The 16,412-nt window shown below is 35.7% G+C and overlaps 1 protein-coding gene across 22 annotated transcripts in view; it reads right to left on the bottom strand.

Moving 5' to 3' along the window:
• Positions 1-16,412, bottom strand: part of nfasca (neurofascin homolog (chicken) a) — an 83,450-nt gene that overhangs the window by 17,927 nt on the left and 49,111 nt on the right. For 6 of the 22 annotated variants that reach the window (XM_042766330.1, XM_042766323.1, XM_042766329.1 and 3 more), the window contains 22 exons: positions 15,855-15,977; positions 14,748-14,918; positions 14,378-14,425; positions 11,876-11,987; positions 10,038-10,222; positions 9,809-9,940; positions 9,562-9,705; positions 9,367-9,478; positions 8,761-8,927; positions 8,469-8,616; positions 7,746-7,876; positions 7,399-7,440; positions 7,163-7,264; positions 6,755-6,952; positions 6,599-6,669; positions 6,299-6,521; positions 6,091-6,207; positions 5,794-6,003; positions 5,559-5,678; positions 4,519-4,692; positions 4,207-4,236; positions 108-383 (listed from right to left, as the gene is read on the bottom strand). In XM_042766330.1, the coding sequence (XP_042622264.1) occupies positions 108-383; positions 4,207-4,236; positions 4,519-4,692; positions 5,559-5,678; positions 5,794-6,003; positions 6,091-6,207; positions 6,299-6,521; positions 6,599-6,669; positions 6,755-6,952; positions 7,163-7,264; positions 7,399-7,440; positions 7,746-7,876; positions 8,469-8,616; positions 8,761-8,927; positions 9,367-9,478; positions 9,562-9,705; positions 9,809-9,940; positions 10,038-10,222; positions 11,876-11,987; positions 14,378-14,425; positions 14,748-14,918; positions 15,855-15,977 (3,036 nt within the window). Of the gene's footprint in view, positions 1-107; positions 384-3,877; positions 4,237-4,518; positions 4,693-5,558; positions 5,679-5,793; positions 6,007-6,090; positions 6,208-6,298; positions 6,522-6,598; positions 6,670-6,754; positions 6,953-7,162; positions 7,265-7,398; positions 7,441-7,745; positions 7,877-8,468; positions 8,617-8,760; positions 8,928-9,366; positions 9,479-9,561; positions 9,706-9,808; positions 9,941-10,037; positions 10,223-11,875; positions 11,988-14,377; positions 14,426-14,747; positions 14,919-15,854; positions 15,978-16,412 lie in introns of those variants that run through there. The other 16 variants (XM_042766339.1, XM_042766333.1, XM_042766336.1 and 13 more) reach the window with 10 other exon arrangements.

Genomic DNA, 16,412 nt, shown 5'->3' with positions numbered 1-16,412 from the left:
GTCAGTCATACATAATAAATGTCATCTAAACAAGAAGACACACTGATTTGATCTAATTAATCTATACTGTGGGCGTTGTCAATGCACACTGCGTCATTATCAGATACCCAGCATTTTCCAATCCACTGTTTTAGGAGACATGGGCCGAACAGGAAGAATCGTAGTGGAAGCTGTTGTAGTAGTGGTGGTAGTAGTAGTTGTAGTAGTTGTGGTAGTTGTAGTAGTAGTAGTAGTAGTGGTAGTAGTTGTAGGTTTGGGTGGAGCAGCAGTTGTAGGGGCTGGTGTGGCTGGTTCTGGGGTAAGTATTGTTGGGATTGGGTCAGTAGACAGGGGAGTGGGAGGAGGAGGAGTTTCAAACATCAAGCCATCTGTAAAGTTAACGGCTGAGAGGAAGAACAGAGAGAAGTTTAGGTGGAGATTCCAGGGTTAAGCACAAGAGAGACAAAGAGAAGCGAGAAAACACAGAAAAAAGAATGAGTTAATTAAATGGAATTCCCACAGTTCCCTTTTTCCAAAACTTATTCAGTGAAAGACAGTGGCTATGTTCCGAATGGAATACTGGCATACTGCATATTATCTACTATAATCTATCTGCTATTTATATTATTATCTACTGTAATCTACAAACTGTGAATTAACTATTTTATTCTGTTTTGTAATATTGTATTTGTATGTGTTTGTGTGTATATGTATGTATGTGTGTATACTGTATGATTGTATGCATGTATACATACAGTATATCTACACACTACCAGTCAAATGTTCAGGGAGTTGTTTTTTTTTAAGCAATTGATACTTTTATTAAGCATGGATGCATTAAATTGATTAAAAGTGACAGTAACAACATTTATAATGTTGATTTGATTTATAAAAAAAGAAAAGAAAAAAAAACACTGAAGACTGGGTAAAATATATTAAAATAGAAAACAGATATTTTAAAATGTAACCGCAGCCTTTGCAAGCAAGACTTTTCAAAACCATTAAAAAACAAATCGTACTGTCCCAAAATCTTTCAATGGTAGTGTATATAGTATATGTATGTATGTATAAAAATTAAATTTCCTTGGTCATGATAGACATCTAAATACCATGCTTAAGTATGACCAGAAATTATGTCATGCCTTGAAGAATATTTGCATCTTTAAGATGCCAAAATTTTGTAATGCTTGCATTGTTTGTTTAGCTTGTATTACTTCTCAAATATCTTTTTAAATACACGTGAAATATTCACGCTCACAGCTTTGTGATATTTGTTAGCATGAATGTTGGCACATATCATGCCTTTGAGGAATACTGAAGAGGTCGCATAGAGGGTATCTAAAAAATTGATTGTGCACCACCAAGGGGAAAAACAGTGTCACTACAAACCACTGTGCTAAAGTTGTGTAACACTCTGCAAAATGCAGTATTCTCAGATCTACTGGCATTTTGAAACAACTAAAAATAGAAAATCATATCTACAGGGATTTAACTAACAAACTTGCAGAGCTGTTAATACAAAAAGAGAAGATGTGTGGAAATCCATTAGACAACACATGGGATAGAATCATTATCATGGAAGATAGAGATTCATAACGAAAAATATTCAATATTGTACATCTTTTTGAAGCTTTTACCTTGGAAACAACAGTGCTTTGAGTACCATTAACTCCATGACAAAAACTGTATAAGCAGTTTTCAAACTCAACTTGACAGGTAAAACTAAAACATGAGAGCAATACTATGTTGGCAAAGTTTAAACCAGACAGAGTGTCAGATAGCCCCGGAGCACTTGGTGACAGACCAAGACATGCTAATGGATGTGAGTCTTTTGCACAGGGGTGTGGTTTCAGGTCAACACAGCCAATCAGCCATAACTTAGTGCACTCTTACCTGTATGTCTCCATCTGACACAAAATAAAAAAAAGAAATAATAAAAAATATGAACGTGGCACAAGCAGAAGCGGCACGTGCATTGCAAAAGCAACAGTTTGTAACTAATGGCGAGCTGATTTAACATTTACTCATTTTAACAATTAAGCAGCACAACACTCACTATCTGCAGCTTTGCCTTATCTAATACTAGCTTCCATGAATCATTACTTGGCATTTGACCTGTACACGCACTAGCTACACATAAACAACAACTTTGGAGGAGTTACTGGAGACACATTAGAAAACAGCTCATAATTACTTTGCTAATACACTTATTATTTGACTATTATGCTATTTTTGTCACGGATGGATTCACAGCCGAATATCATCACTCCATTAGTACTGTTCCATAATTGAATAATTGAATTTCATTTTAACACAGGCTATTTTTCATTGCAAGCTTTGCACAGCATAATTTGCATGATTGAAAATAGAAAACTTCTGCCACTTTTGTAAAGCTTAGTCTTGCACTGATTGAGAAATACTTTGAAAGACCTACTGAAAGAGTAGGTAACAAAGGAAACTAGTCATTTACACAAATAACACACAAACATGCTTCCTCTCTGACTATTTGCAACCTGTGTTAAATCTAAAAAAGCTATTTTAATATCATTAAGAAAATAGCTAATGGTTCAACAGGTACTATACAATTAGATGGGCCTATAATATAACTGCTATCCTCAGTCAGTAAGCCAGTTCATAACAATATGTCCTTTATTTCCACCAGAGAAAGAGAAGATTGAGATTTCAGTGCTATCAACACAAAGCGCATTGGTCAATGGATGCAATTTTCATCCAAAGCATTTAACTAGTCAACAGTTTAACCATTTTTGAGAAACTGGTATCAACTACATAAACAACTGTTAAATTGGCTTGCCATAGTGACTCGCTTCTGTAACAGCATTCTCTTCACAAATGTCCATACATCATTTGATTTTTGTATTCTATCAGCTGAACATTAGCTTCCCTTCTCCTAACACAAACAACTGTACCAAGCATTACCACTAGAGGTCTCCATTTTACAAACTCTAACAACAAAATAATTCAGTCTAGCTCCTGGCTAGATTTTAAACCAAAATCATGAGAGGAGCATGCTAGGATATGCCAAGCAAGGCATGTGGTAGGAAGTGATGTCAGGGCTTAAGTAGCAAGGTGCCATCAGGGATTAGGTATCAATCAATGAATCACAAATCACATCAGAGCCACACATGACTTTAATCTTGGTTGTGTGGCACTTCAGGTAAAACAGCATCTTACCAGCATCATAAAAGTGATAAAACTCTAATCATCTACACTGAGAGCAGATTCAGTGACTTCACAAAAATGCAAGAGCCCATCCCTGAAAGCACACAATGATATGGATGATGGCAGACGGACAAACAGACGGATAGGGACAGGCATTTACTGACAGTGCAGCCAAGCAGTGTTTTTCATCAGAGAAAATACAAGAATTAAAGGTGAAGTATGCAATTCCTACTAGAGGTATAAAACAAAATGAAAATTAAAATAATAATACATTAAAAACTCCTCTTTACAAACAACTTTCAAATATTCCCCTCAGTAATTTTCCTCAGTAAAAAATTACCTTAAAAAATATAAATTGACTTGAGAAGCAAACTTGTATAAGACAATTTTTGTTCACAATTTTGGAATAATTTCTTTAATTATTTCAGATATAAAATAATTGTTTAAAATAATTAAATCAATTATAATAAATATATAACAATAAAATTGTTGTCAATTCAATATAATTCAATACATTTTTGAAAACATCTTATGTTTTAAAGTATCTTATGACATTTGCTTCTTAAATATCTTAAAATATTTTAAAAGTCCAGTCAGTCCACTAAAAAAAAAGAAAGAAAGAAATCCATTTGTTGCTGGTATGTGTTGGTAAAACAGTTTAAATAAATACAGTATGTGGTTATTTGTTACTGGCTACACTGTAAAAAAAAAAAATTTAAATGCGGTCAAAACAAATAACATTTGAGTACATTTAATACTGTTTCACTCTGTATATTTCAAAATTTCAGGTTTAATTTAAAGTGTTACCTGCTCATTCTATGCAATTATTTTTTAAATTTACTTTCTGAGTCAAAACTGTTTCTACACCAGTTTTTTTTCAGTGTAGGAATCTCAAGTGTGGGCTTGAGTTAAAGTACTCAGCTGCACTGTTACATATTTAAAGTAGACAGACAGAATTTGAGAAAAAGACAGACAGAGGCTGCAGCAGAGACAGAGCAGGGCAAGAGATACGCAGGCAGGCAGGCAGGCAGTCCATTCCCCCATTACCTACAACTGTAGAGTCAGTATCTGGGGTGCCTTCAGTCAACACCACAGGAAAGACAGAAGGAGAAGAGGGGAGACAGGTGAGAGCAAGTCAAAGAAGACAAAGAAGAAATCAAGCAGTTAAGAGAGAAACAGACTTAAGTTAAAGACACCACAAAGCATCAGGAAACAACAGTGTGAACTGAAGGAGACAGAAAAGTATTGTTAGAAGGAAAGAGAACGACGGAGTGGAGCACAGACAGGAACACCCAATGATTCTGCTCTCAGATTCACTAACAGCTCACAGCAACAGAGTGAGACAGCTCGCTTGCTGACCTTCATTAGTGAAATGCGGTGACTCCACAGCGTACACTTCTCCTGCTCCGACCTGTGTGCGAGCTGCAAGGTAGAACTTGAACCGCGTGAAGCGGTTAGGCAGATTCATGATGTACTCTGTCACGTTGGCTGGAAAACTCTTGACCTTCCTCTCTCCCACCTGCGTCCCGTTCACTGGAATCGCACAAGCAGAACGGAATTAATAAATATGCTGGATTTTTTTATACTTTATGAAGAAAATTTGAGAGGTGCTTGCACTGTGCAAAATTCAGTTGTTTAAGTTTAAGTGCTTATGGTGCATTCCATTCATGTTGGAAAGATTGTATTTTGGTTTTGTATTGGTTAGTTGGAGTCATGTAGGTAATATTTTTTTTATTTTGATTTTTTGTTGGTTAGTTTAGGTCATGTGTTATTGATTATATTTTTTTATTGAGTTGATTTTTATTTGTATAGCGCTTTATACAATACTGATTGTGTCAAAGCAGCTTTACAGGAAAATAACAAAGACAATAACAAAGAGTCGTTTTTCCAGCTAAAGTCAGTTCATTGATGATTCAGTGATGTCATCATCCAGTTCAGTTAAGTGGGAAACAAAACAAAATTATTTATTATTATTCATTATTGTGAGAAAAATTATTTGTTATTCATTGTCTGTTTCTTCATAAACTGAATGAAAACATAAAAAAACACTCCTGATGCACATTCCTTATTAATTTTGAAAAAGCAGAGTTAAAAATCTTTTGTATTTTTTGTAGAAAAGGTATATTGCCATCTTGCTCCAACCAAAGTGATTTGATTTCACTTGCCATCATAATTATGACTTCAAAACTCGTAAATACGACTTCACAGGAGCACTTGAACCATTAGTGTGTTGCTGTGCATTTACTAGGATTTTAGTGTGTTGCTATTTGTTTGCTAGTGTGTTCTGAATGGCTGTTAGCATGGCTGTTATCCCTAAGCTAAACTTGGCATCAAACTTTTTGCTTTCTGTATGTTTATACACTCATTTTGAGGTTCTTCTTTGTGTATGGTGAGCTCACCTGTATGGTATTGTAGAGTGTATCCAATCAGGAGACCATTTGGCTCCAGGGGCTTGTCCCACTTCAGGTGAACCACGTCTGTGTGCCTTTGAATCCTAAAGTACTTTGGAGCCCCTGGCTCTATGAAAGGATTGTGAAAGCTATTCATATTCTGCTTTTGAATATAAACATTTCATACTTGATGTCTGATCGTAACTAATGCTACACCACTAAAGCATAATATGACAAATCCTACCTCCCTCCTTGGTGTAGAACTCCACAGTGTTGCTTTGTGGTCCCTCATATTCTTTATTAGCCACCACCATGTACATCTTGTATTTGCTATATGGAAAAAGCTCTGTCAGGATGCCAGAGGGATGTTCTGCAGTGGTGAAGAAACCTTTATGCAACTTTGTCTTGTTCACTTTCAGGCCCTTTATGAGGCTGGCCTCCCGCCAGAAGTACAACTGAGAATATGATATGAATACTGAATTACAATGGTGGCAAATTTTTAGTTTTTTTGTGTGGATGTAGTCTGGTGTTTGGTATATCTGCTTGTACTCTTTAAACTCTCCGTTCACAGTGCTGGGGTCCACAGGCACCCATTGAAGATTTACTTTGGTGCTGTTGATCTTCGACACCCTGAGTTCTGTTGGTGCAGCAGATGGTTCTGATGGGAAAATTAGTATGAGTACAAAACAAACCAGAAAAGATGTTTAAGACTATAAAAGTGTCATTAAATATGTAATATTAGTACTCACTGTCTTCCCCAGAATAACCAATAACTATGTTTGACTCTGGGCTGTGTCCAAAGTCATTGACAGCCTGTATTTTGATCTCATATGGGACATAAGTGTCTGTATTATGAATAATGTGCTTCGTTCTGGTTGTGGTTATGCTATCCCACTCTTCCTCAGTGTCTTTCCTTCTCCATGAGACTACATATCGCAGGTTTGGCCCATTCCTTTCTGTGTTCTTAAGTGCCTGTGAAATGTACAGATAGATTAGGTCACTAACTGTCTGCTTTTTCAAAGCATTTCAGTAAACATGGTTCATTTTACCTGCCATGTGATCTCCATGTTGTTCTTCTTGCTTCCCCAGCCTTTAAGACCACTTGGCACAACATCAGGAGCTGAAACAAATCAGTATACATTTCTGTTTAAACACACTTTCTAACACATTTCAGTCAGGGCTTCTGGATATAGCTGATCTCTTACAGGCTCCGCTGGTCTGATAGCGTGCAGAGGCCAGGCTGGGTTGACTCTGGCCAACAGCATTGATCGCAATCACTCTGAACTGGTAGTTGACAAATGGTGACAGTTGCAGGTTAACTGAGTTTAGGTCGCCATCAAATATAGACAGGTTCTGCCACTTCCCCGGCTCCCACCTGTCCTCTTCAAACTGGACAAGGAAATCTGTAGTAACGCAATAAGTCAGAGTTGGAAAATTGCAATATCTGTTAAAAAAAAAAAGTATAAATTCCTGGTACTGGTCAATAAAATGAAAGAGGTAGACATATCAGCCCTACACAGATAAGGAAACTCAAAAGTGTGTGAGTCAAAGATAAAATGTAATTAGTCATATTTACTTGACTGGTCAGTGACGAACCTATACTCTAAACTCACGTGTAACAGGACTGTTGTTTTCATTCCCAGGCACCCAGGTGAGTCTAACACTACGTGCTGAGGGGTCCGAGAGCTCAAGATCCTGAGGGGGGTCTGGTCGACCTAGAAGAGAACAACATACTAATTAACCATGTTAAGTTATACGAGTACGAATTATTCTCAGATGTTGAGAGTAAGAATTAAAAAAAAACAGAGACTGATTGTTAGCGGCTTTAATTGGACATTAGAAATAATACCTGCAGAGGCACTATGATTTGAGGCAGATGAGATGTCATCCTCTATGAGGTAAAGGTCAAAGGTCAGAGGTCAAGGGTTAGTGTGGCTATTAGTAGATAAATATAATAAAAGACAAACACTATTGATTTGAGGCAGATGAGATTTAATGGTATTATAGGATTAGTACATTTTGAATTAATGCATTTATTTTTCATGATGTGTTTTTTGTTATGGTTTTTTTTTTATGGTTTTATTTTTAATATTCAATTAGAATCTTAAGTAAAATTAAAATAATTTAGCAATATAAAAAAAGGTGCATAAAGGAAGACCTACATCTATTGTACGGTGTATGTGAATGTGTGCGTACCTGTAACTGTAAGGCGAGCTGAGGCAGAGTCCTCATCTATCTCAGTTTTGGCAGTGCATGTGTAGGTTCCTCCATCTTCTGGATTGACATTGTGAATAGTTAAGGACTCCTCATCCTTTTTGAAACGGCCACTAAAACATACAGAAATTAGACAATAAATACAGGACACATAGTGCCATTCAAAAAGTTTTTTTTTTTTAAAGAAATTAATACTTTAATTTAGCAAGGGTGCATTAAATTAAACAATAGTGACAATAAAGACTTTTAGATTGTTACAAAAAATATTACAAATAAATGCTATTCTTTTGAACCTTCTATTCATCAAAGAATCCTGAAAAAAAAATTATCACATTTTCCACAAAATATTAGGCAACAGAATTGTTTTCATGTTGATAATAAGAAATGCTTCTTGAGCGCTAAATCAGCATATTATAATTTCTGAAAAATCATCAATAGATTACATTTTTAAAATATATATTAAAAAGCTGAAAACAGCTCTTTTAAATAGTAATTATATTTTAAAATATTACAGTTTTTACTGATTTTTTAATCAAATAAATGAAACCGTGCTGAGCAAAAACACTTAAAATATATATTTAAAAGATGTTAATAGCTTATTTTTTAATTTAAGAGGGGTTATTGTGAGTGTATTTGTTATACATAGAAAAATAGTGCACAATCTAATTATGATTATATTGTGTAGGTATTGTTACATGACATTACATCCAGCTAAAGCTTAGAGGCTTGTCATCTTTTAGCCATGTGACCGTAGCAGGAAGGGAAGGATCATGTTTAACTCGACAATGAAAGCGAACCATGCTTCCTTTGGGTTGTGTGACATGTTCAGGTGCCCGCACTATTCTTGTGGGCTCTGAAATGAAGCACAAACACAGAGAGTAAATGAAGGCATTCATGAACAATAATGTAATGTGCTTTCTTCAAAATATTCAAAAGTTAGCTTGTGAATATACAAGTAAATCAAGACAGATTTAGAGATTAATGCTTCTGGTCTTACCTTTAACCTCCAGGCGCACCTGATTCTCCATCTTGCCCAGAATGTTACTGGCAACACAAGTGTAGGTGCCTTGGTCTTCTGGCCGGGCTTGTTTAATCTCCAAAGTACCGTTGTGATACACCTTGTACTGACCACCATCCAGACCACTGCCTAGGCCATTCTTAAACCTAAACACACATGTACATTATATTTGTGTAATTTGTATTCTAAAACCCAATAGTTAGGGTCAGTGAGCTTTTTTTAAAAAGAAGAAATTAATATTTTTTTCAGTAAAGATGCATTAAATTAATCAAACGTGACAGTGAAGGCAACGAAAAATATCAGTTTCCACAAAAATATAAAGGAGCAAATCTGTTCTCAACATTGATAATAAGAAATGTTTCTTGAGCAGCAAATCAGCATACCATCACAGCAATAAATTACATTTTAAAATATATTCAAATGGAAAACAGTTATTTGAAACTGTAATAATTTTTCATAATACTGCGGTTACTGTATTTTTTGATCAAATAAATGCAGCATTCTTTGAAAACATTTTAAAAATCTTATAGACCCCAAATTTTTGAACGTCAGTGTATCTTTTCAAACAATGAAACATAAGCTCACCAGCGCAGTAAAGGGAACGGTGAGCCAAAGAAAGGGCAGTCAAGGAAGGTCCTGTTGTTTTCAATGACTTTGATCAGCTGGTTTTTTGGACCTAGCATCCGTGGTGCCAAGTCTAGGAAGAAAACAACACTAACATATCACAATCTTGTGACCTCTCTGAATATTCTGAATGACTGACTCTTTATCATTTCTTACCCAGGATGTTGACAAAAGCATTGGCCAGTAGATAACCATGCTCATTGGAGGCGTTACATTGGTAAACAGAGCTGCTGCCGATATGGACTGAATGGAACAGGATGGTGTCACCAAGAACTTGCCGGTTTGGGTTTGGCACTGAACCTGAAGTTACACAAAGAGCAGAAAAACATATGCATTACTCCATTGTGTTATGATGAAGTCTGTTAAAGTCATAAAAGCAACAGTTCTCAGTTTCAGTACTCACTTTCGATAGGTTCCCCATCCACCAGCCATTGGATAGTGGGTTTAGGGTTCCCTCTGGCACGACACACTAATCGTCCATTCTCTTCAGGGGCAAGCACCAGATTGGTGGGCTTATCTAGCCAATAGGGAGCAGCTGTACAGAGCAATTAAGAAATCTTAAAATTAGGATAAAAGAAACAGCACGTATCTCATTAACAAGACGCATCATGTGTCTTTTCTCTACGGCTCACCTTTGACCTGGACTTCAACGGAATGGCGAATACTGCCAATCTTGTTGCTGGCCATGCAGGTGTAGTCGCCAGAGTCCTCCTCGGACACATTGAAGATGCGTAAAGTTTTACTGAAATTCTCAATCTTGACTTTTGTGGATGGGAGGTCTGCTCCTCTTTTAAACCAATCAATGGTAGGAGTTGGGCTGGAAAAATTAAAGATGAAAAAGGACAGATAAAAAAAAAAAACACATCATCACTTAATTGTAATTGAGAAATCTAAGAACTAATCCTAATAGTGATGTACAGTATATAGAGCTTTTGGTAACTGAATATGCTGTATACACCAATGTTGTTATTGTTAAAACCCCCTGTTGGAGTTTACCATGTGCAAATTCATCAGTTAACACCATTTCTGAGCATTTTCTCCTTACAGAGGCGTACTAAAGACGTAAAGGGTTATTCCCCCCTGAAATGAAAATTCTGTCATTAATCAGTTACACCCATGTTGTTCCAAACCCGTAAAAGCTTCGTTCATCTTCAGAACGCAATTTAAGATATTTTGGATGAAAACTGGGAGGCTTGTGACTTTCCTACTGACTGCCAAGTACATTGCACTGTCAAGGTCCAGAAAAGTATGAAAGTTATCTTCAGAATAGTCCATCTGCCATCAGTGGTTCAACCGTGACGTTATGAAGTGACGAGAATACTTTCTGTACGTGAAGAAAACAAAAATAATGACTTTATTCAAAAAGTATTCTCGTTGCTTCATAACATTACGGTTGAACTACTGATGGCAGATGGACTATTCTGATGATGCTTTTCATACTTTTCAGGACCTTGACAGTGTAACTTACTTGGCAGTCTATGGGACAGTCACCCACCTCTTCTGTTTTTCATCCAAAATATCTTAAATTGTGCTCTGAAGACGAACAAAGCTTTTACGGGTTTGGAACGACATGAGGTTAAGTAATTGATGACAAAATTTACATTTTGGGGTGGAGTATCCCTTTAAGTCTTAAAAACGTGTCTTGAAACCCCCCCGTTTGATACTGTGTTTAAAGTAAGGTACAGCAACATGTTTATTTCTTGAGGAGAGCAAGGTCATTTGGAACAAATAATAAGATCCTGCTGTTATTTTATCAATCTGTAATACAGAGTGTTTTACAGTATAGCATCGGTGCATGGTACAGCTCTCTCTGTTCAACCTAAAGCTCGACTGGCTAGACTGTTACGTATTTGTTCAAAAATTGTGGGCCAAACACTTGAGCTAAGTTTTCAAGATGCATATGCTAAAAAGATGTTGTCTATAAGCAAAATTATGTCTGATCCCTTCCATGTTTTATTCGGTGGGATATTAGCTTCTGCCTTCAAACAAAAGACCATTTGCTTTGAACAGACTACAGAAATCTTTTGTTTATCAGTCTGTCAAATTATAAAATCAAAGGTGGGGAGGAAAGTAGGCCTCACGGTTTCCAGAAATGTGGAAGTGCTCACTTGTGATTTGTATTGTAGCTCATTATGTATTTATATGTTGTTATTATTGAATGGTGTTTATTTGGGAGGTAACTGTAACAATGTGATGTTGTTTAGTGCGTTTTGAATGTGATAAGGGTGTAGGGATACGCTGAAGCCTTTACATAAAGAAATTATTTTCATGGGAAAATTTTGTCTTTATGTCCTTTTGATTATCAAAGATGAGTTTTAAGGGATAAAAATAGTGACTGCAGGAAGAAATATAAAAACTATGAAAATGACAAAAGCACATAGAAAAATGAAAACAGAAAACAAAAATAAAAACTAATTCTATATTAATAAGTATGAGAACATTATATAAACATCACTAAAATAACACTCACACTCCAGCTGCTATACACTCCAGAAGAAGCTGTTCCCCTCGGAGCACTATCTTGGAGCTGGACAAGCCTTTTGGAGACAGAAAGGTAGGCTGTGTTTCTGGTATATTACGTGCTGTGGGGGAAAAAAAGAGAAACTTGTTAACATGCACAGAAAGAGACACTGGTTTGAGTTAGGAGCTTAATTACAGTACACAAAATTATGAAAAACCTAATTTTTATTTTTTAATGTTATGGATTATATACAATTTGCTAATTCTAAATACACACACACACATAATATACATTCGCAAATGTGAGAGACAAAGTAAGAATTAACTCTATAGGAAAGAGTTAATCCTAACTCTCTAAAGGAAATAATTCATTTGTGAAATCTCCATTTTTTAACATAAAAAATGTCACATTACCAGTGGTAAGAGAGAGAAAGTATGAAAGTTACAAAACCGGTTACATGTTATATATAACCAGTTTTTAAATATTATTAGAATTTCAAATAACAGATTTCTATTTTTAAATATTCCTGTGATGTCAAAAATTCATTTTCAGTCACATGGTGTTCAAGAAATATATCTTATTGTCAAAGTTGTGCAGCGTAATATTTTTGTGGAAATCTTGATTCAATCTTTCAGGATTCTTGATTTCATTTATTTGGAATAGAAATATTTTGCAACCCCAACCTTGACTTAATAAATGTCTTTATTCTCACATTTGATGCATCCTTAATGAACAAAAGAATTAGTTCTTTAAAAGATATTAGTGACCTCAAACGTTTTTAACCAATTATTTCTGTAAAATGTATGTTATTTATGAAAGCGTGAAAGAAAAATCATATAACTGTGATGACAGACAGATGGTTAGACATCAAATCCTGGTTTTGTGAAGACAGACAATCTTCTCCCTTAGGAAGACTTGATGAGCATGGCAGTATTAGTCCCTATTGTAATGTATATCTAGCAGTAAGATTAGCTCTCAGTTATTAGCATTGCCAGCAGTGCTCTAGGAGAGGGAGTGACAACAGCCTTTGTTGGCGACATTAAGTGGGAGGACAACGTCTGGTAGATCTGACTATGAAGCTGCCAGGGACACATGTTTCACACCACTGTCACGTGTGTCTGTGGTGACAGCAGTGCCAGTTCCCTGTCAGTGCGACCCCAAAATGCCCTGCTGGAGACTATACGAATGACTCAAGAGACAAGATAACTTTTAAAAAAACTTATGTTGTCTGATCCTGACAATATTGTCATATATTGATATTTGGGTGTATCTCAAAAAGCCATCAAGAACATGCCTGTGTCATATTTAACTTTAATGTTAATCAATCAATCAATCCAATCAATCAATCTATCTATCTATCTATCTATCTATCTATCTATCTATCTATCTATCTATCTATCTATCTAACATTTTTTCTATCTATCTATCTATCTATCTATCTATCTATCTATCTATCTATCTATCTATCTGTCTGTCTGTCTGTCTGTCTGTCTGTCTATCTGTCTATCTATCTATCTATCTATCTATCTATCTATCTATCTATCTATCTATCTATCTATCTATCTGCCTACCTACCTACCTACCTACCTACACTATATATGTGCACACACACAAATTATATAAATACATTTAATTAAATTTATTTATTTATTTTAATTATTTGTAGATTTTTTTTTTAACATTCAGTCAAGAAACTGAAAGATTAACATTATAGAATTTAAATAATAAAAAATATAGTATAGTATAGTATAAATAGTATTTATAAATCATGGTAAATAAAAATATATATATTTTTTAATTCAGATAATAATACAATGACAATCATCCTGTAAAAAACATTTTTAAATATATATATATATAAATACAATGACAATCATCCTGTAAATGACATTTTTAATTTTATATATATTTTTAAAAGAATTATTTGGGGGATTTATGCAAAACTTTTTTTTTTTTTTTAACCATTTGATTTCTTGGTTAAATATATGATCCAGGCTTGTTTGTGACAAGGTTTCAATTTTACCCATTTTCTTCATATATTCATTTCCAGCCTTAGGCCATTTCCTTGGATACATATGTGAGGATTTGAACATGGTTATCATTGCTGAAATGTGGTTTAAAGTTGATGAAATATTAATGAGCACTTCTTGACTAATCTCCTTGACTCCATTTCCATATCTCCATATGAGCAATGAGATTAGGATAATTAAAGCAATTTCAATTGAAATGTGAATACTTTTCCTTCAAACCACGACAGAATTTTCCTGACCCCCAAACCACATAGAATCATGTATTAAACAAATCACTGTAAGTAACCTAAGCACTGAGTGGTAAGTTCTACAGTCTGTTAAATACTATGTGGAACATCTTTGTTTACATTGTATATTATGGAACAGACACACTATCTCTGCATTTCCTCTGCTTCATGTGGTTAGAAACAGCAGCGCTAATTCAGTTAGTGTTGTTTTACAGAAGCATACAGACAACAGGCTAGCTGTGTGTGGAACTCACCACCATACAGATCAGTGGAGTTGAGAAACGTGTCATTATAAGGTTCCTCTGTGAATAAATTTGCAGTTTAATCAACATTCAAATACAGAAAAAAAAAAAAAAATCACTAAATTACAACTAGGAACAGAACAATTCTGGAAAATGGAAGATGGACAGTCCTTCAAACCTCTTACCGAAACTGTGATACTAATCAATGAAGAGACTCCAAATTAAAGAGCAAAAAGAACTATCACAGATAAATGTCCACTGAAACACTGCAATACTACCTCCTCACCACTAGATGGAACACAATATTCACATATACCTTAGCAGCACAGCAACATATCAGTTACATCATATTAAAGATAACAAGTGATCCTGAACCACTCACTTGTAGTCACTTTAAGGGTGTAGGGGTTCTTCTGCTGAATGGTGTGTGTGAACTCGAAGCGAGCGGTACAGCTGTAGTCAGTGGTGGCATCTTTAGCCAGAACATTGGAGAAGAATAAGTCGCCGTTTAAGCCCATCGACACCCTCTTGTCCTGTGGTATGGGCATAATGACTGTGGGGGGGGAAGGAAGAGAAGACAATCCAGACTCATTTGCTCAACTTAATTTGACGTGCAACAGCCGACAGGCAACAGAAGAAATGATGCTCAAGATGAGTGTGGGAATCACAGAAGCATGATTATCATCTTCTGGCCTGAAACATCACAAGGATCAGTAAATGTGTCACTCAAGGGAAGAGTGTGAGATGAAAAAGAGATGTACTGCACTAAGTCTGGATTCAGTTTTTTTGGACTAAAGTGTCGTGATCACATGACTAGAAATGAATATTAATAACATATGCAAAGCAGTATCTTAAAAGTGAAGTTAGTTGTTTTTCCAATGTTAAAATATAGGGATATGCAATGTATTATAAATATTAGTGATCTTTAATAAAATACAACATAGAAAAGTCTGTCTGACCAATGAACATGGAAAGGAGTGTTCAAGGAAGTTTTTTCATTAAAATGTGTACATACTATGAAAGTAGTGGGAATTCAAGCTAGAAATCACTTCACCTTGAAGATTCATAATGTATGCCTTCTCATTATCACTGTCACATTTCAAAAGAGCCGTTTGTGACTTTACTAATGACAAACACCGTTAAGATGTGCGATCAGTGCTTTGTAGCGTGTGTCTAAGCTGCATGATTCTGGGTCTGTTGAAATGTCTCAGTGCCATGCTTGTTTCTGCTCTCTCAGCTTTTTGTCAGGTAGTGCAGATTCGCATACATGCACTAGGTCAGCACTAATGCAGTAACGGACACTGCTGTGCAGAGGACACAGACTGCAAGACTGAGAGAGACACAAAGTAAGGGGAAGTGAGAGGGAGATAAGAGGAAGAGGTAAAAGAGAGCATGAAGGTGATGACTGAATGCCAAAGCGATGGAGATAAGGGGTAAGTTTAAGAAAATAAGACACAATCAATCGTAGGAAGTGATGGGCAACACTCACAGCTGTCCATCCAGAAGGTTTCAGGAGGGGGGAGACCAGGAGGAGGGTTGCAGGGCAGGACGAGTGATTCCCCCTCACGCACAACCACAGGCTCCAAAACCTCCTTCGGCCACAGCGGAGACTCTGAGCAATGGAGACAAGTTTACCAGATTTGGGGAGATAACATCAATCAACTCAATCTACTGTATGAGAGATGATGTTTTTATTATGCATTCTGTATGCATGGTATTTTTAAAGGGATAAGCCACTCAAAAATGTCACTGTTGTTCCAAACATGTACGACTTTCTTCCTTCTTTTCTTTTTTGGAAACTAAACTATAATAAAGCTCCATAAACGTATCAGAAAAGTAGTCCATATGAAACTACATACTACAACTACAAGTTTTTTAAAAGCATACAATCATTCTGTATGAGGAACAAACCAAAATTTCAGACTGAAAATTCAAATGATGCCATTTTCAATGTCAGCGATATCAAATAACACTGTCATATGTTTTGTAACAAACTGTGTTGTGTAAAATTAAAAAATGATGAAACAGATCAAATATGAAATCTACG

Source organism: Cyprinus carpio, chromosome A11 (genome assembly GCF_018340385.1).
Source record: "Cyprinus carpio isolate SPL01 chromosome A11, ASM1834038v1, whole genome shotgun sequence".
Taxonomy (NCBI): Eukaryota; Metazoa; Chordata; class Actinopteri; order Cypriniformes; family Cyprinidae; genus Cyprinus; species Cyprinus carpio.
Note: the sequence above shows the minus strand (reverse complement) of the source record. Positions and strands in the feature narration are given on the sequence as shown.